The following is a 20,590-nucleotide window of genomic DNA, read 5'->3' as shown; positions in this document are numbered from 1 at the left end:
TTAGCGGAGATCTTATTTAAAGTTTAAAGGAAACATCACCAATGTTACATTTATTTTCAAAAACATTAAACAGCAAAATATAATTCATAAACCAAATAAAAAAACAAGTATTAAGAAAACTCCACGACATCTCCAATCGGTATCAATACTAAGTCATAAACTGGAATGTAACTACCCAAATTCCCCATCCTCACCAAGTCATCAAACTATGCTACTTGTACCAAAGCAAGGCAACAACAAGCAAAGAAACAAGTGTCAACAAATACTAAGTGAGTCAACCATAAGTACAATGTTAGGAAAACAAACATAGTGTCACACCCCAAAACCGGAATGACGAAATCGCTCTGGGGCGAAGGACGTCATGTACAGTATCATAACAATGCACAATAGTAAATCAAGCAACAACATCCATTGCATTAATAATAATAGTCAATACATGTGTTCTTTGTAAAGTTTAAATGACACCAAAAATGAATGTATTAGCAAAAGAATAAGACGAGTCTTGAATAAGCTTCTTCGCAAAACCTGGCCATCTGTACCAGTCTACTGGTGACCTGAGGATACAAGTTATTTTGAAAGAGTAGATCAGCATTTAATTTGGTGAGTTCATAAGCAGTTTAATGTCATTATGTTGTATTTACTTCATAAAACGGATTATGGTTGTATCATAAAAAGGTTTGTTTATTTTCCCTTAAAAGGTTTGTTTGTTTTCCCAGAAAATCCTATACTTTCTGCTTGTAATGAAAATGTAGTCTCCTACTAAGACTGTATCGTTTGTTTGTTCTCTTATAGTGATGTAAATAAAATGTTTATACTAATGAATGATACTCAAATATTAGTTTACCACCTTATAACCGGGTTGGTTAATTTAGATGAAAATGTGATAAGGTTGTAACCATGCTTGATCGACCTAGTGTAATTACACAACGTTTTTCAGACGTCGAAAAGGTATGACATTTGTTCACCGGTGGACCTGCAGATCCCACTGTAGCTAGCAGTGAGGTGTGGGATAGTCAATCCCATATACATCTATACACAAACTCATGCTCTCCCTCCAGAAGACTTTGGTTACAAAAAGTGACACAACAAGTGTATTGTTGTGCCATGAAGTAGTATCTCACATTATTGCTATCTTGTTCTGGTTATAGTGTATATGTTCCTTTTGTAAATGTATATGTTCTTTTTGTAAATGTATATGTTCCTATCCGTTCTTGTTATAGTATGAATAATCTAACTCATGTTATGAACTGACTCATGTAAGTTTCATTGTTCGAGAATAGTAAATAGTAATCTTCTAAATTATACCTATTATAGTTTACTAGCATATATGTTGTATAACTGACATGTTGAAAGACTCACTTGTTAATCATAAATGATTAAGTTAAGTATATCCTTGAAAATGAGGTATAGTATGTATAGATCTAAGTTAATCGACAGTCGGACTAGTGAATCCTACCCTAAGCCCACAGCCAAACAAGGAACAGGAGTCAAGGTTGTTAACATTAGTCCTAAGTCCATTAAAGCATATTTATACTTTAAATATCTGTATGAATATGATTTTGAAAGTAAAAGGGTTTTATAAGTAATTTAAAAAGGGTTTGAAAATGAAGTTTAACAGTGTTTGAAGACAGTAAAGTTCTTATGTTTGCAAGAATTCAAATGTATAATCAGACACAATTCTATTGTGTTTCAACTTGTATCCCCCCCCCCCCCACCATTAAATGCATTTAAAACAAGTAAAAGGTTGATTGCAGGGGTATGAACTCACCTATAGTGAGTGGTTTGAATGAAGGACTGATATAAGATGCTAAGTATGCCCAACGAAATCTCAAGCACAAACCGATCCTAATAAACATATAATAACACATATATGTGTACAATTAGTGTACATAACAACTAATTATGTATGGAAAACACCCTTAGGAATTAGGAATCGCTACTGATACATGAGCCTAGAGTTTAAATCACCTATTCTCACCATTAATTGATGGATTAAAATCATTCAAGGATGATTAAACAATATCATGGTGTTATAGTGGGTAATCCAACACTAAATAATTCATTTGAACTACTAGGTAGAGAAGTCTAACATTAATGTTGTTTGAAGCTCAACATCTCAACCAAACCTCCATCAAAACTAAATTGGATTTGATTCAATGGAGATTAGGATTTGTAACATTAAATTATAAGAACCCAAAATTTAGAGAGATTTGACTTTGAGTCGAATATTGACCAAAAGGGTAATTTGGTCATTTAAGAGAAATTTCATGAATTAAGAGGATATGACTTCATGCAATTAGTTAAGATAAGTCTAAGTCACATTTATTAGATGAACTAAGTAAGTTGAAGAGAAGAAATGCATGAGAATATGCATTTTAGGCCAAAAAGGGTAAAATGAGAATTTTATGCTTTTTGGGCCAAGTTTGTGACTTAATAGATTAAGACTCGTATTAGTTCTGTAAGAAATAACTTAACTGAATTATAGAAAATATCTCCACCTTCATGTGGACATAAAGATCATAGAAAACGGGTTTAATATGAAGAAGTTATGTGTGTTGGAAGTTAGAAGAAAAGATTGTCTCAAGCTGGAATGTAATTAGCCATGAAGGTTGCTGTAAAGCAGTCAGCACAGCATGGTGAAGGCTTCAGCACAACATGGTGAGGCAAAATACTAATTCAGATGAAATATTCGTGGTATGTAGAGGGAAACGTACTTTCATGTGGCATGCTAGCATGAGATATCGCGGTGTGGTGGTGAAAGTAGGTTGTTATGTGGGAAATAACCGCGGCTTGGTTAGAGGCTGACCGAGTCCAACTTACGTTCACCACATCATAGTAAGGACCTCACAGTGGCGCAGTTTTGAGATAGATTAAACACTTGATCAACCATCATTCTCTCCAAAAACACTCCCCGTTTCTTAGAGAAGGGAACTCCAGTGATTTTGAGGAAAAAGAAGGATCAAGTGGCGATCAAAGGTGTTAGATGCAAGGTTGGAGTACCAAGAGCTCCTAGATGTATCATCTTCTTCATCTTTAACCTTTTTAGGGTATTAATGGTTATTTATGATATTTTGATAGATATGAGATATTGTTTTTAGAAAGCTTGTTATTGGTGTTTAATCAAGTGTTTAAAAGCTTTGAACAAGCTCTATAAGTGATTTCCAAGGTGAAATCCATCGGTGTAAAGTTAGGGTTTCAAACCCTAACTAATGAAAGTGGTGAATTGATGCAATAAATTAGAGTGTAATGAATTATGTAGTATGGGATATTTAATTCATTGATTGGGTTGTATTTAGAAGTAGAAAATGAGAAGATAGAATATTGATCCTTTTAGTGATCATGTTGACAATGAAAATCATTAAGCTCTTAATAGGCTAAGACATGTTCTAAGGGACTTGACATGTTGTATGAACATGCCTTGAGCAAAAAATATGGGTCAAGATGCATCAATTGAAGAATAGAAAGACAGTTAGTCTTCACTAACTAGCAATGTGAGTTATATCTCCTTCTCTTAAGAAAATGTGAGTTATATATATATATATATATATATATATATATATATATATATATATATATATATATATATATATATATATATATATATATATATATATATATATATATGCTTAGTATCATGTATCTAAGCATAATATAGAGGAACAAAGTGTATGATTATATGCACTATAATCCTATGTAAGATTATGCATGTTTAATTATACGTTTAAAATCAAGTCAAGTAACTGGGCATGTACGTATAATTATAATAGGCACGGTTAGATGAGAAAAGTATTTGTCAAATACTTGGGTGATGTTAAATTTTGAAAGAGAATGATTATATATAATATAATCATAAGAATGTGTATGTAAGTTCACAATTAGGCAAGGACCAATACTAAAATTTTGTAGAAACATTAACTATTTCTATAAATTTGCTATATGTAGGAACCCATATTTGCATGTTCATGAGACATAGGGACAATTTCTATAATACTTCAATTAAACATGGACCATTTGTATAGATATGCATGTTCTTCTAAATCTGCCTATAATTAGTTATGTTATTATAATATAAATTGTAAGGAAAAGATAATATATATATATATATATATATATATATATATATATATATATATATATATATATATATATATATATATATATATATAAGGTACATAGATTATAGATCAATCACAGAAAAAATTGAAACCACGTCTCATTAAAAAAAAAAAAAAAAAAAGAGTTTGGGACTAAACCTATGATTTTTTATAAAACACAAGGACCATTTATGTAATTTTGTCTTTCCGAAATACAATGCAAACCATTCTTCATGTTCATTTGAAGTTGTAAATCATTAACTCAACCTTTAACATAATGCATAACTCAAACCATGCTTGTTCCTACAAAATTACTCCTTGTTACCCTCATTAACATCATTCTCTTTTCTTTCTTCTTATATACAATCAACATCCTCAAAACAACATAACATCTCAACAAATCTAATCCATTTCAAACCCATCAATTAATTTAAAAAATAATATATAATTAATAAACAATTTCTACAAACAATCTATCCACAATCCACTACAAACTAGAAATTTGATCCGAACCCACATCCGCCTGAACCGCGCCCTCAACACCAAACCCAAACGACTGAGCCAACCGAGACGCATCCTGAACCCTGAGCCGCGTGCCCTGCTGCCCGACCACCACGGCTGCAACCCGGGCAGCCAACGTCCCCATTCCCTTCAAACCCGACGCACCCCTCAATAACCCGTACAATATGCCCGAGGCATACGCGTCCCCGGCCCCACATGTGTCCACTGGGACACAAGGTGAAGGCGGGACGTATAAAGCTTCACCTTTTATGCCAATGTATGACCCGCGGGGCCCATCAGTAACCGAAACTAATGGGACAAAATGACTTAAATATTGTGTGGAAGATATCGGACTTTCTTCGGAACAAAAATGACAAAATGCTCGGGCTTCATCGCTATTTGCAAACACGATGTCCGCATAGTTTTCCATGATTTCCCTAGAAAAATAAAATATTATAATATTAATTAGAGTAAATTACACGAATGGTCCCTATGGTTTGGGGTAATTTGCACGTTTGGTCCCTAACTTATTTTTTTAACTCGGAAGGTCCCTAGTGTTTGTTATTGCTACACATTTGATCCCTATTGTTTGTTTTTGTTACGCGTTTGGTCCCTATCTTACCTAAAAAGATAATTATTTAAATAGAGAAAAATGATAGAGTAGGTAAGGTAAGGAGAGAGGATGAGATTGAGGGTGTGTTTATTTAAATAAATTAAAAAATCAAGGGAAAAATAGACTTTTTATGTAAGACAGGGACCAAGCGTGTAACAAAAACAAACAGTAGGGACCTTCTGAGTTAGAAAAATAAGTTAGGGACCAAACGCGCAAGTTACCCTAAACCATAGGGATCATTCGTGTAATTTACCCTCTTAATTAATTAAATCCAAACACCCTTTAACTTCATAACATCAATTTCTCAAGAAAGTTCATTCTTTTTCCTATAGTGATTAAACCATTATACTTAAACCTAATTTAAAGTTAAAAAGAAAATGTAAGCATCATAGAGTAAAAGTGACTAAAGGTAAACATAACTTACCAAAAATCATCATAATGTCTCTCTATGCAAGTCACATCTGAGGCAGTAACAGCAACCAAAGCACCACTATCACGAGCAAATTGACAAATTTTCTTAATTGTTTTAATTGTGTCTGGAAATTCAAACAAATACCCTTCAACAACAAGAATATTTGTTTTGGAAATTATGCTCTCCATACTTGAATCATAGTTAATGTAAGATGATGTTCCCTGCCTCATAGAAATATGTAGAATCTATTAGACTTCCATATATTTTTTTCACTATAGCATTATACTTTAAATCTGTTCCTATTAAAGCATTTATTTTTAGAAAGCTACCCAATTATAGCAATGTCATCCACATACAAAGCAATTTTCAATTTCATTGCTATAATTGGATAGATTTTTCAAAGTAATTGGATATTTACATACCTGATATGCAAGCATTGTACGGTGTGCATCCGAGGTTGTCAGAACTATAACTGTCCCTGTGGTCCCATCTTTCACAGGTGCAGAAAGAAAGTTCACATTTGCACGCCTTAGTTTAGTTCTATAAAAACACACCATAATATTAAAAAACTCAAAACATAAAATTATATATGTTTTTATTTCTTGTTATTTTTTCCTTCCAATTCCTCAAGCATGACTAATGTTAAAGGCAAGGGTATACCTGTAAAATCCACCCAATGGATCACCACCAATGCTACCAGCCATAGCTACATTCAAGGGAGGTCCACCAATGGAGTGACCACCAAGCCTAGCCAATGCCACTAGGGTATTAGAAAGAGAGCCGCCAGCAGCCGCCTTGTAACTGCAGCCATCCATTGCTTGAAGAACTCTACCCCTCTCCTCATGATTCACGACTTTTCTTGTACCTTTGTCTAAACCCAATCTCATCAGAAACTCATCATCCACCATGCCCGAGAAATCTACCTATTAGAGAAAGAAGATCAAATCATTTACAAGTTTTAGAATAAACATAAGCTCATGCCCAAAAAGGTTAGGTATTAGATTGAATTGAACTTGATAAGAAGTATGATGGCAAAACTGATGAAATTTGATGATAAACAAAAAGGAAAGATTTTGAATTTCAAGTAGGGAAATGATTTGTAGACTCGAACATCTCCTAATTCCTACGTGCTCTTTCTACGATTCAATTAGCATTGAATCCTTGGTAACCTGCAAATTGGGATATGTATAGTTCATGTAGAGTAATGCATCAAAAAGGGAATTGAATAAACGGAGAATCTATGGATATCTGGTAAGAGATAATATAGAAGCCAAACATATACTATCTCAGATAAAGATACAAAAGCAAAAATAGAAGAAAATTAAATGTACCATGGCTTGGCCAAGACCCAATACATCCCATCGGTCAGGCAAAGGAGGAGGAGACGAGTCGTAATCATCCTTATCCAAAACAGCACCGACTACGTCATCTTCGTCGTCGTCGTCTTCAATTGTGGAACTATGGTTGTCATCGCTACTGCTGCTGCAGGAAGAAGAAGAATATGAGGACCTAGCAAAGGAATCCTCGGTGGACATATGGAATGTTGATGTTGAATGAAAAGGGTATGTGAAGGAGGAATTGACATGGCATGGATTGCTGAAAGTGTTGTTAGAAAGAATAAGAAGACGACGGAAGGAGGGGGAGGAGGAGGATGAGGTGGAGGGACGAAGCGAGAAAAGGGGTGAAGATGCCCTAAAATTGGAGAGGTGAAGGGTGGAGAGTGGAGATGCGAGAGAGAAAGCCGCCATCACCGTTGTGTCCACCATCATCAATCACAGATTCTATAGGAATGGATTTACTTACAGCCACGTCTACATCCAATGCTTCCTTTCCCTTCTCTTCTCTCTTCTGCATATCACCAGAGAGCATGGTGTGGATAACTGTCATATTTATATTTATCTTTGTAATAACAAGACTACAAGAGGGTAATACATAATATTAATACAAAAAAATCAAGACGACATAAGGAATCTAATCAAGTTTTTTTTGGTGGTTTTTTATTAAAAAAAACAGTTATATATATATATATATATATATATATATATATATATATATATATATATATATATATATATATATATATATATATATATATATATATATATATATATATATATATATATATATATATATATAATGGTTGAGATCGGTTGAGAATTCATAGTTTTCCGAAAACTTGAAAACTAAAAGTTGAGCGTTAGATCAAAATTAACTCATTAAGAGCATGATCGTAATCTTACCGATCTCTATTAATGTTTAAATTTTTTGTGTTATTGAACAAAATTAACATAATAAATCAAATTTCGGATTTTTTTAATAAATTTTTTTAAATGGAGTTTCTTTAATTTTAGAAAACATGAATTTGAAAAAAAATGGAAAAAAATAATTTTTCTAAAAAGCTGCAAAATTAAAAAAAAAAAAAAAAAAAAAACTGCAATTTTTTTTTGAAAACTATTTTTTTAAACAAAAAAAATTGCATTTTTTTTAAAAAAAGAAACTGCAATTAAAAAAATAAAAATAAAAACATGTTATCTTTTTATTAAACAAACTACATTTTTTCTTAAACAACTGCATTTTTTTTCAAAATGAAACTGCAATTTTTTCAAAAAAAAAAAAAAAAAAAAAAAAAAAAACTATTGTAACACCCCAAATTCCAGAGGTGCTATTGAAGGACTTAAAGTGTATATTAAGGAAAGGGACTCGACGAGTAGGCATGCTTACTCGCCGAGTAGGTGCGGGATTCTGTCGTGGGTTAAGTGACCAACTCGTCGAGTCGGCGGCTTGGACTCGACGAGTTGGTGCTGAAGAGGAAAACCCTAGTCCTAGGGGTTGTGCCCTATATAAAGCACATTATAACCCACCCTCAGCCTCTTTGATACCTTTTTGAGATCCAGAAACCCTAATTTTGTGTGAGGCTTCATTATTGAGGAGATTGGGGCTTGGAAGAGGAATTTGGTGGAAGGAGCTTGAGAAATTGGAAGCTAGCATCAAGGAGCTTGTATAGATCTGGGATCTACATCAGTTTTGGGCACATCTCAGAGGTAAGGAGCCATTATCTTAAGCTATTTCCTTTTTGGTTCATCCTTGGTGGTTGTTTTGGAAGTTCCTTAGCTTGTTTGAGATCTATTTCGGGTTGGAGTTTAGATCTAGGTTTGTGATGGTCCATAATGTCATAAAGTTTCTGTTTAAGAGTTGTTGGTGAAGCCCGTTAGTCCTTAACCCTAGCCATAGTGTATTTTGGGCCTATATCTCCTTGGTTTCACGTAAAGTTTGCAACTTTATGTGAGGGTTAGACTGTAGAAGAGTGGATCTATGGATTGGAGCCCTTGCATGGCTCAAAAAGCCACTGTATGGATTGAGAACTGGAGAGACTCGGTGAGTTACGTGGGTGTAAAGGACGAGTTGTATAAACATGTGCATGGACTCGGCGAGTTGGAAGAACAACTCGGCGAGTCTGATGAAGATTGCCATGGACTCGGCAAGTCTGGTCGCAGAACCTGTCACACCCCAAAACCACGAACGGCGGAAACGTTTAGGGGTGGAGGACGTCATGTACAGTATCACAACAGTGTAATATAATAAACAAGCAACAACATCATCCATTGCATTATAAGTAAAGTTTTAATACATGTGTGTTTCTTTCATTGTAGTAAGACACCAAAAATATACAATCAAAATAAAAGACGAGACTTGTCTGCTCCGTCTTCTCAAAACCTAGCCTCCGTGCCTGTCTACTGATGACCTGAGAATACAAGTTATTTTGAAAGCGAGTATCAACTTTAAAGCTAGTGAATTCATAAGTATATAAGTGTCATTGCCTTGTTTGTGAAAATCTGTTATAAAGACCATGTAAATCGTTAAATGAAAATGTTGATGTACGTATGAAAAACCCTAGAAAATCCCTTATTTCCTATCAGTTTGAGATGTAATCTTCTACCAAGACCCGAATGTTTTGTAAGTAAAATGATAGTTTTCCTTTAATTGTTTAGTACTAAAGTACTTAGTCTAACTCATCGTTTATGTGAAAGTATCACAAAATAAAGTAAACAGGAAAATGTACTACTGTAAGTGTTGTCACTGGGTACTAGGACTAACACATCATATGTAATTGTTATCCCAAGGTACTAGGGTTAACACGACCTATATAACCTAATGAACATCCGAAGATTTGTCCACTCACCCTCTGTAGCGGCAGCAGGGTGGAAGGGAGGTTAATCCCATAACAGCGTTAACCTAATGATCATCCGAAGAGTTTCATCTCATCCTCTGTTGCAATAGGAGATGGAGGAATGGTTAGTTCCGTAACTGACTCCTAATATCAAAAACAACCTTAGACATCCGTAGATGTTCATCACCCGGTGTTGCTAACAGCTGGGTTCCGGAATGGTTAGTCCCGTATAGACATCCCATTGAACTGGGAAAGGCAGGAAAAGTTACACCGAAGGTACGAATAAATCTTCCTAATAACTCTAGGTACAAGTATCCACATAAGTGAGTACAGGATAATGTATCTAAGTAACAGTATTCATGTATGGTATTCACGTATCATGTAAGTATATGTAAACGTACTCATGTATCATGTAATCAAATGTAAAGGTACTCATGTATCAGGTAATGTACTGGTATAGACTCATGAATGAACTGACTCTTGTGTGATTCCTTGTAATAGGAATTATGTTTGATATCTCCAAATTATCCCTATGATAATTTACTGGAAGGTAATTGGTCGTTCAAGTAGGTTTATACACTCTTACATACTCAAGGGTGTGGGAAACTAACTGAAAACTGTAAACTATAACATCAATACATATATAAGAATATAAGTGTACATGCATGGTTTAGTTCAATAATGTAAAATGGTTTTATAAGACATCTTATGGGTTTTGAACAATAATTAACTATGACTTGATGTCATTTATAATATACATTTCAAAGGTAAAACAATTGATAACAATGCGTTTTTAAGATTTAAAACCATTTCATGCATCACATTTTGTAGTATGTGAAATCTGTTAAATGACAAACACAGTTATAAAATACATAACACTGATTTAATAACATGTTTGTTTCTACTTGTATTCCCCCCCCCCCCCCCCCCCTTTAAAGCATTTCAAATCATTTAAAACATTTATTAGGGGTATGAATTCACCTGAAGTTGGTAATTGGGATGAAGTGACGGAATAGGATGGCTAGGTGTCAAGCGAGGACTTGTACACACACTACGATCCTAATGAACATATAATCACACATATATGCATTCAATTAGTCTTAAATCACTAATTGATAAAGTTAAGACATCCTAGGCACAATAAACACTTTATATAAGTGTTATAGGCCCTAAGGATTGCATCTAAGCTAATGTGGGACAAGGCACTTGTGTTTAGGGTTCCAAAGGACCCTATATGTGAGTTTACTCCTCATATACTAACACACATGGAGTTTACGGTTGTAAACTCTTGAGTTTACGGCCGTAAACTCCCAAACATGTGTGTTTGGTGTGTTTTGAAGTCCCAAATGCCTTCTAGAATTATTCTAACTTGGTGGCTAAGTCCTTGGAAGGGTTTAAGGTCTAGAAACACTCCATTTAGGAGTTTACTGCCCTGAAGCCAATCCCCTTAGGGTTTACGGCCGTAAACTCTAAGTATGGTGGGTTTTTGTTGTTTTCAAGCCTCTTGCATTTGAAGGATATGTTCTAGGCAATTGTTTAAAGCAAATGGGGACCTTAGGCACACTTTGGTGCCATTCTTTTGAGTTTACGGACCAAGAGCATTCTCTTGGCCGTAAACTCACTTTGATGAGTGATTTTTATGTACTTTGGTTCTTCATTTTTGTGGGAAACAATTCCATGAAGGGGTCTAGGGCTTTAGGTGTCTTGAAAACACCCTTTTGACCATTTCTATGGAGTTTACGGCCTAAGATTCACTTGGGCCGTAAACTCACTTTTGTTTGTGTCTTCTGATGTGTTTAAGGCCTTATACTTCATGGGAAAATAGTCTAGATAAAAGCCTTAAGGTCTTAGAGTCCTTAAATCACCATTTTGAGCTTGAAAAGGGAGTTTACGGCCTAAGCAACTCTTGGGCCGTGAACTCCCCAAACTTGGGTGATTTGTGGTTGTTTTCTTGTCCCTAACATTTATACATAAGCATCTAAGGCCTTATCATAACATAAGTGTAGGTTTTGGCTTCGTTTCGGGAGTTTACCACCCAAGAACACCTTGGGGTGTAAACTCCTAGATCTCATGTTTTAGCCTTCTAAATCATGTTATAGACACATATAAAGCTTTCTAACATTACTATAAAGAGTTACTCACGTTTTTGTATAAAAACCCGAAGATCCATCAGAGAGAAAATGGCTTTTCTCTAGTTGGAAATGTGAATAATGAATAAATTTGGTTCAGAAAACTATTTATAGTCCTGAAATATTTTGGCAGAAAATATTTTTATTCCTGGAATGAACTCTAATGTCCTAGAGTAATGGAATAACAATTTTGCACAAAACCCTAGTGCATCCACTCTCCTAATATCTCCTTAAGTGTAAAATCCTGAAAACTGCCAAACTTAAACTCGAAAACTGAGTTTTCACTGTAACTGTTCTACTTCTATTGGCTTCAAATGGTTTGTTCAGAATGGAAATTTCGGGTTGTCACAGAATCCCAACCTCTTTTGGATAAAGACTTGAATTAAGTGAGTCGGTTGTCGACTCAGTGAGTTAGGCAGGATGTGACTCAGAGATCGTTGGACTCAGCGAGTCATGGGGCGACTCGACGAGTTAAGTTGTGCTATGGGAGTTTTCTGAGTATAGGAACTCAACGAGTCGACGGGTTGACTCGGCGAGTAGAGTCAACCAGGAAGGTTGACTTTGACTTAGGACTTTGACTTTGACTAAGAGTTGACCAGTTTGACTTCCAAGGGTACTTTGGTAATTTTGGTATTTATGGAATTGGTTCTTTGGTAGTGTTCTGTGGTGAAGATTGTGTCGGTGGTCGGAGCATCTTGGTCTTATCTTTTCAGTCGGCAATTGCAGGTCAGTTATCCTCACTAAACTAAGGGGTCTAAGGCACCAAGGCCGGCCCATTTGATATGTTACCTTGAGTTGTGTTAGATGCTGAGTATGACTTAGTGTTGCATGCTAGTGGTTATGCCTGTTAGGTAGGTCTGTAGGACTACTTGTGATGTTATATGATTATTGCATGCTCGATTCTTATGATTAATGTGTTTGTTATATGGGATGGGTTGAGGTTGTACTGCTTCGTGCGGTAGCCAACAAACCCTAGGAGCATTCCAGTTACGGGCCAAGGGAGACTCGTACTGTGGGCTCGGGAGCATTCCAGTTACAGGCTAAGGGAGACTAGTATCGTGGGCTCGGGAGCATTCTAATTACAGGCTAAGGGAGACTCGTACTGTGGGCTCGGGAGCATTCCAGTTACAGGCTAAGGGAGACTCGTATTGTGGGCTCGTGGGTATTACAGTCTATAGGGCTGTGGACCCGTTATGTGCTGTTCTATTCAGTTTGTTATGATATGTTATTGTTGGCGTGGTTATGTAAACTGTATGTGTATCGGTATTTTGGATGTAACTCACTAAGCTTTCGGGCTTACAGTTCAGTCTTTTATTTCAGGTACTTCAGGAGATCGTGGCAACGCGAAGGCGTGATCGTACCGCTCCTCATGTTTTATGATTTATGTGATATGGTTATGGGGAATACTCTAATGTTTAAACTATTTTGAAAACAAATGTATGAACTTAATGGTTTTTGAATGAATTAAAATGTTTTAATTTGGCTCAAATTTTATGGTTGTTACAACTGCACTTATTTAAAAAAAAAAAAAAAAAAAAAAAAAAAAAAAAAAAAAAAAAACCCTACTTTTTTTAACAAAAAAACTCAACGTTTTTTGTGCATATATGCGTAGTTTTTCAATATTCATAAGTAATAATAAAATATCTTATTTTTATTAATCAATCTATAAACATAATGGTACAAGTATTTTGTTCGATACAAAATAATATATATAAAAAAAAGCTACAAAGATTCATAATGTTATCATTTCTTCACATTAATTTTTTCATATTTTCTTCAATTTATCACTTTTTGCATCTTCAATTTCCACAAATTCTTTCAAATATACAATAAAATAAAAAAAATGATTAATGCAAGAACACTCACAAAAATGCATATGTATATATCATTTAAGATTTACATTCGATTATATAATGTGATATTCACATGTGATTATATAATGTGATATTCACATGTGATTGTATATTTTAAGATTCAAATTTGAAATTGACAAAAAAAAATTGTAAAAAATAATTAGCGAAGAACACACACACAAAATGCATGTATGCATATAGACGTAATTCACATGTGAATCACATGTAATTCATATGTCAGTCACTTGTGATTTACATGTAATTAATATGTGATTCACTTGTGATATACATGTGAATTACATGTGATTCATATGTGAATTACATGTGATTTACATGTGAATCACATGTGATTCATATGTGATTTACATATGATTTATATGTGAATGACATGTGATTTACATGTGAATCACATTAATTCATATGTGATTCACTTGTGATTTACATGTGATTCATATATGATTTACATGTGAATCACAATGTAATTCATGTGTGATTCACTTGTGATTTACATGTGAATTTGTGACAACCTGAAATTTCAAGCCAATGTAACAAATTCCAGTCGAACCTCGTAACCTGTTTTAAGTTAACTAGAATATCATCGAAAATGAAGCGTTCAAAAAGCTCCGTTTTAGTACCTTATGTGATAGATATCGTGATAAGGTTTCCAAAAATATAAAGAACCCTAAAATCCAAGTTATAACGAAGGAGTTATGACCATTCTAAGATTCCCGACAAAATCGGCAATGCTGATAAACGTAAAACACGAAGTTTCAATACAGTAATTATTAGCCTTAGGTGTCTAAACGAAAGTCGTAGATATCGTTAAACCGTGAGCATGCATAAAAAGAACACCCCAATCTGACTTCGTATGAAGAAGTTATGATTTTCCAAGATCCTGATATAGTAGTAGACAGCTAAAAACTCGAAATAGAGATCAAGAGACTCCTAGCCGAAACAACCTAAATGAGAATCGAAGATCTCAACAATAGTAGTGCAACGGCGAAAAGTCTGACGAAAACGGACATCGGATGACGAAGTTACGTATTTTTAACGGAATTATCGTGTCCCGGCCTATTAAATAAAGTATAATTAAAAATAAAGTCAAAATTAGCTGACGAAGTCTAAATGAAAGTTGTAGAGTATTTTCTCACCTTCGCGTGGATATAAAGAACGTCAAAATCGGAGCTCGTATGCGAAAGTTACGGATTTTACATGTTTGTGCCACACACACCGAAACGATTTACGCCCAGCGTACCCTCATACACCCAGCGTACTCGGATACTAGGCTCTGGTTCGTCCACGTCGCTCTGATGCTTCGATCGAGGATGAGGTCATGCATGATGCACAAGTACGCCCCGTGTACCCTCGTACGCCCAGCGTACCGAGGACCTCCAGCCACTATAAATAGAATGCGAGGGTGCCGGCCATTTTTGCTCATTTCTTCCCTTTCTCGTGTCAAAGCTCTGCGTCTAAACCCCCAAAGTCATCCCGAAGTCCCGGTTTTCATATCAAAGTTTGGAAGGAAGTTTTACACTCCCGAGATTCCCAAGGATCCCGAGAAAAATCCGCTTTCTCCGATCAAAGTTCTGCTCGATTTTCGTCTCACCTTCTTCAATCTATCATGTGAGTTCATACCCGGCCCCTTAATTAACCTTTTAAATGTTTTTAAATGCTTTTATGGGGGGGATACAAGTTGAATCATGCTAGTTATCATATCAATCACATGTGATTAATAACCCGCATGCAAAAGGATTTACTACACTTTTATCTGTTTTACCAAATATAATACTTTAAATGGTTTCCTAAAACGTTTTTACTAGTTTAAATCTCTTTATCAAACTGTCTTACACTTTGTATACTTCCTTTCAAAATCTGTAACAGTTGTGTTTCAACAAAGGTTTTCTTCACTTAAAATGTCTTATCAAAACGTTTTCAAATTGTTTTATAAACGGACATCAAGTCCTCTTTTCTTAGTTATCAAACTTTTCAAAGGTTTTACAAAACTTATTTTATACTTTTATTTGTCAAATGCATGCTTATATATCATGTATACATATATAGTCATAAAAGTTCCATCAATCAGTTCAGTACCTTTGGGTAGCAAAGGTATACTTCCGATTATACTCGTACATTACTAATAACTATAATAGGTATAGTTAGGAGATACTACTTGCCATTACTAGTACAAGGAATCACACAAGATTCAGTTCATTCATGAGTCTATACGAATACATGTTTTTTTGTAGAGATACTATTACCTGGATACTTTTACCTAGATATGATTACATATGTGTTGTACGTAGAGATACTATGACATGGATACTTGTATATAGATACGATTACATAGATCCTATATGGTTAGATTCTATTACATATTATATGAGGAGATACTATTACATACGCTACGGGACTTACCATTCCGCACCTAGGGCTGTTAACAACCGTAGGGAAAATGCGCATCGGCAGATGGCTACGGTAGTACTGTTCGGCGAGTTTCCACGTCGTGAATATCCTGATACAGAAGGATACACTCTCTGTTATTATATTATCTTCTTTATTTCCTTTAATTTATGTCACGTTCATATAATCAATGAGGTAGATTAGATTTGAATAATAATAGTTATACAAGGTAAAACTTTCTCTTACGTAAAGGTTCATACTTTCAAAATACATGAGTCTTGGTAGAAGACTACTTTTTATACTAGTATGAAATATGGGATTTTCTAGGGTTTTCACACTTATACAAAACTATTTTCTTAAACTTTTACGAGTCTTTCATACACACTTTTCACAAAGTAATGTTACTAAAATACTTATGAATTCACCAGCTTTATTGCTGATACTCGCTTTCAAAATAACTTGTATTCTCAGGTCATAAATAGACAGATACCGATGCAAGGTTTAGAGAAGATGGAGAAATCAAGTCTCGTCTTTTATTTCAGTATTCATTATGTTGTTTATGCTATGAAAGAACACACTTGTAATTAAAATTATACTATTAATGCAATGGATGATGGTGTTTCTTGTTTACTACTTTGCATTGTTGTGATACTTGACATGACGTCCTGCACCTCAGAACGTATTCCGCCGTTCTTGGTTTTAAGGTGTGACAGAATTGCATGTGATTCATATATGAATTACATATGATTTACATGTGAATCGCATGTAATTCATATGTGATTCACTTGTAATTTACATGTGAATCACATGTAATTCATATGTGAATAACATGTGACTCATATATGAATTACATGTAATTTTTATCAATCGAACATCTTAATTTCACTAACCTTTTAGGTTACTGTAGAGGAATTACATGTGATTCAAGAACACTAATTAATCAATAAAAAAGGAACAATTTTTTAGTAACTTTTTATAATTCTTTTTGAACAAATGAAAAGTTTTAGTCAACTTGAAAATTACCTGCATTTTGGCTTTGAATCTAGTTTGACCAGCTTGTTCTATATTTTCTAATCTAACCATATCAACAAGCATAAATCGTCCACCATTTTCATCAAATATATCCTCCACAAGAATCTGCTGGTTTGGATCATCTAGTCTGCACCATGAGGTGGACTCATTCCAGGCTTTTGTTTTAATCCCACTTAAGCAGCAAAATGAAATTACATATCAAATGAGTGAAAGTACACATTTCCAAGAAGGCAAACCAGTTCAAAAGAAATACCAAACAGCTGAATTTAGATTTTATCCATAATAATTCCCAAAAATTCAACGGTTTCATGAAATGATGAAACTCAACAGAAGGGTTACTGTGACAGATAATTGGAGACGAATAAACCTTGGATAACATTTGCACTATAACTTCTGGATCTGCATGAATGAACTTATGAGCAAATCCAATGAAGTACATAACCTAGGAACTATAGAAAAGGTAGTTTGATAACACAAAACCTTGCCAAAAGGATGAATATTCATGTGGTTTCACATCACAATAAATGTTCATCAATAAAATATATAAACATGTTTATTGTTAAAATATCCAATGAATCCATCCAAAAAAACATATCCAATATGCTTGGAGCCCATAAGTAACCTTTTCTTTAGTTGATGGAAGGAGGGTTCTAAACTTATACTCCACTAGACTTATGAGTTTTAGTCTACTTCACAAGAGGATCATGGATGAAAGTCTCGAGAACACTCATTAATGTTTCCCTGTATGCGCAACCATTGACCAAAAAATAGTAGTGTGTGCATAAGCAACCTGGGCCCTAAACCAAGCTGCTGGTTTTTTGGAATTGTTAGGCTATCTAACATATTAATTAGGTTTATCAACAAAACTTCGAAATAACTTTTAGGTTTAACAAAAAACTGAGGTAAATAAGTAACCAAGAACTCTTCATTGTTTTATAACCAGTGATCAATCTGGAATAACTTTTTTTGCCCTAAAACGAAGTATCAAGAGCATAAACCTGTTAATATAACTAGGATGATGAAATCATACCGATTATTTTGAAGGACTTCATTGGAGATGGGAAAACGGTAAATGAATGATGATTAACTCCATATCCAGACAAAATTTTGGAGACGCGAAAGTTGTGCATTCAAAATCGGTCAGAGACAAAAGGTCAAGGAAGGAATGGTGGTTAATTTTAGATATGGGCATCATTAATGTTGATTTTGGGAGAAAGTGATATATTAGATGAACGAATCATCGACAAAGGAAGTAGAGATTATATGACACCGAAGATGATCCACCATCGGAGAAGAGGTTGATGCACGGAAACACCGGAGAAGAAGCTCGATGCAGGGGAGGATTATAAATCATGGGTTAGAGAGAAAGACAGAGAGAGAGAAGGGTTGCAAATTTAGTTTATCAGATTTAGGAAATTATCTAATTATATTTTTGTTTCCTGTTGTACCCCTCTTGTGTTTAATTATGATGCCCTTTTCTTTTTAATCAATAACTTATTTATAAAAACGACACTTTGCATCTTGACAATTCTTTTTTTTTTTTTGATCTAATGGTTTAAAATTAGTTCTCGGGTTCTCGAGAAACTATGAGTTCTCAAATGATCCTTATTCTCTCTCTCTCTCTCTCTCTCTCTCTCTCTCTCTCTCTCTCTCTCTCTCTCTCTCTCTCTCTCTCTCTCTCTCTCTCTGCAATAGTCAAAATCATTCATTGTATTTCCTTGATTAATTTCATCTATTCGATCATTTTGATGATGTAATCATAAAATAAAATGGATTTTTATTCTCTCTCTCTCTCACTCACTCTTTCTCACTCTCTCTCTCTCTATCTCTATCTCTATCTATCTATCTATCTATCTATCTATCTATGTGTGTGTGTGTGTTTGTGTTTGTGTGTGAGTGTTTAGATTGGATTCTATGTTTGGATTGGATGAAGTAAAATTTAGTTTAATTAGTTCTGTGTTAATTGGATTGGATTATGTGTTTGGATTGGATGAAAAAAAAATAAAGAAAAGTAAAAATTGAGTAACTTGCTGAAGTGTTTAGTGTCTATATATACTAAAAGAGAAACTTGATGACATCACTTTCAACAATCATGACCTTCATTGTGTTTCCTTGATTAATTTCAACCATTTGATCATTTTGATGATGTCATCATAAAATAAAATAAAATTAATATTAACTAAATTAAGTTGTCTAGTTTGGAAAGTTGAAAACTTTTTTATGGTGACTGAAATTTTTAATTGGAATGTATTGAAGTGAAATAAATATCAACATAATTGTCAAAACATAAATATGGTTTCTTCCTTTTTAAAATCATGTAATTTTTATATACCTTTCATAATTATAGAATTTGAAATCAAATAATTCAAAATAGTATGATATGAATCACAATATTAATTTCTTCATATCCTTTCCAAAATCGTTATTCAAAGTTATGTATAAGTATAATCTTGTTCAGTTGTTATCACAATTTCATGAAATCTAGACTTTGCAGCATCACGTTCGAATATCAGCTTCATAAGGTTAGCAATTATTTTTTTGATTTACTGATTAATTTCTTACATCCGATTTGTGACAACCCAAGTTGCCCCGTTACATTTCCCCGTTACCTTTAATGGAATATTCCACTGTTCAAAAGTTCCGTTAATGAGAAGTCGTCAAATTTAATAAACATTTCAATTGTGTATGTTTATACGCCGTTAAGTAGTGATAAAAGGAAATAAAAATACATAACACATATTTCCATTTACTTGGAAAATATTAGTTTATTATTACGACCACTAAATCGGGTGCGACCTAAAGCCCCGTTTAATGGCAGTATCGGGTAGAATTCCACTGTGTCCCGACTCAAAACCCTATGTAAGGGTGAGTGGAGTCCATTGGAGACTTTTTACACTCTCTCTCTATACTCTCTCTCTAGACTCGTTTTAGCCCCGAATCCGCAACCAAACGCTTCCAAATTGTAAGTCTGCTTACCCTAGCTTATTCTAAACATATTGATGTGTGTTTATAGCCCAAAAATCGGACTTAGAAGCAATGGAAAAGGAGTTTACGGCCTAAGCATCTCCTTAGACCGTAAACACCCAAAACAAGGCCAAAATGACCCAAACTTGTCCCTAATGGCTTGGAAATAAATTGAGGTATTAGCCTAGGAGTGTTTAAACATTAAAACTCATGAAATTGGGGGTTAAAAGAGAGTTTACGGCCCAAGCACAAGCTTAGGCCGTAAACTCCCCAAACATGCCCAAAATGTTGGTTTTTGTCCCCCAAATGGCCTTAGACTATTTCTATAAAATGCTAGAAAGGATTTAAGGACTTAAACACAACAAATGGAGGGATAAAAAGGAGTTTACGGCCCAAGAAATTGTCTAGGCCGTAAACTCCCCAA

At 34.5% G+C, this 20,590-nt stretch overlaps 1 protein-coding gene and 1 long non-coding RNA gene across 2 annotated transcripts; both read right to left on the bottom strand.

Moving 5' to 3' along the window:
- Nucleotides 1-4,519: 4,519 nt before the first annotated feature.
- NARA5 (pfkB-like carbohydrate kinase family protein) lies at nucleotides 4,520-7,502 on the bottom strand. Its single transcript, XM_078969531.1, has 5 exons — nucleotides 6,952-7,502; nucleotides 6,281-6,543; nucleotides 6,043-6,160; nucleotides 5,633-5,841; nucleotides 4,520-5,032 (listed from the first exon to the last, which is right to left on the bottom strand). Exons 1-5 carry the CDS (start codon nucleotides 7,387-7,389, stop codon nucleotides 4,582-4,584), a joined length of 1,479 nt encoding a protein of 492 aa, XP_078825657.1. The 5' UTR covers nucleotides 7,390-7,502; the 3' UTR covers nucleotides 4,520-4,581.
- Nucleotides 7,503-15,923: 8,421 nt separating this feature from the next.
- On the bottom strand, nucleotides 15,924-18,621 carry LOC145008549 (uncharacterized). Its single transcript, XR_013663536.1, has 3 exons — nucleotides 18,233-18,621; nucleotides 17,194-17,374; nucleotides 15,924-16,282 (listed from the first exon to the last, which is right to left on the bottom strand). It is a non-coding gene; the product is annotated as an uncharacterized LOC145008549 (long non-coding RNA).
- Nucleotides 18,622-20,590: the final 1,969 nt, after the last annotated feature.

The sequence above is a fragment of the Lactuca saligna genome, chromosome 8 (genome assembly GCF_052625555.1).
Source record: "Lactuca saligna cultivar CGN05327 chromosome 8, ASM5262555v1, whole genome shotgun sequence".
NCBI classification, from domain to species: domain Eukaryota; kingdom Viridiplantae; phylum Streptophyta; class Magnoliopsida; order Asterales; family Asteraceae; genus Lactuca; species Lactuca saligna.
Note: the sequence above shows the minus strand (reverse complement) of the source record. Positions and strands in the feature narration are given on the sequence as shown.

Excerpts from the sequence above, each read along its gene's own strand:
- NARA5 (XM_078969531.1), bottom strand. The coding sequence starts at position 7,389 with ATGATGGTGGACACAACGGTGATGGCGGCTTTCTCTCTCGCATCTCCA. Across the intron at positions 5,842-6,042 it reads GTACAATGCTTGCATATCAG|GGAACATCATCTTACATTAA; the intron begins GTATGTAAATAT and ends TCTATGAGGCAG. Across the intron at positions 5,033-5,632 it reads AGACATTATGATGATTTTTG|GGAAATCATGGAAAACTATG; the intron begins GTAAGTTATGTT and ends TTATTTTTCTAG.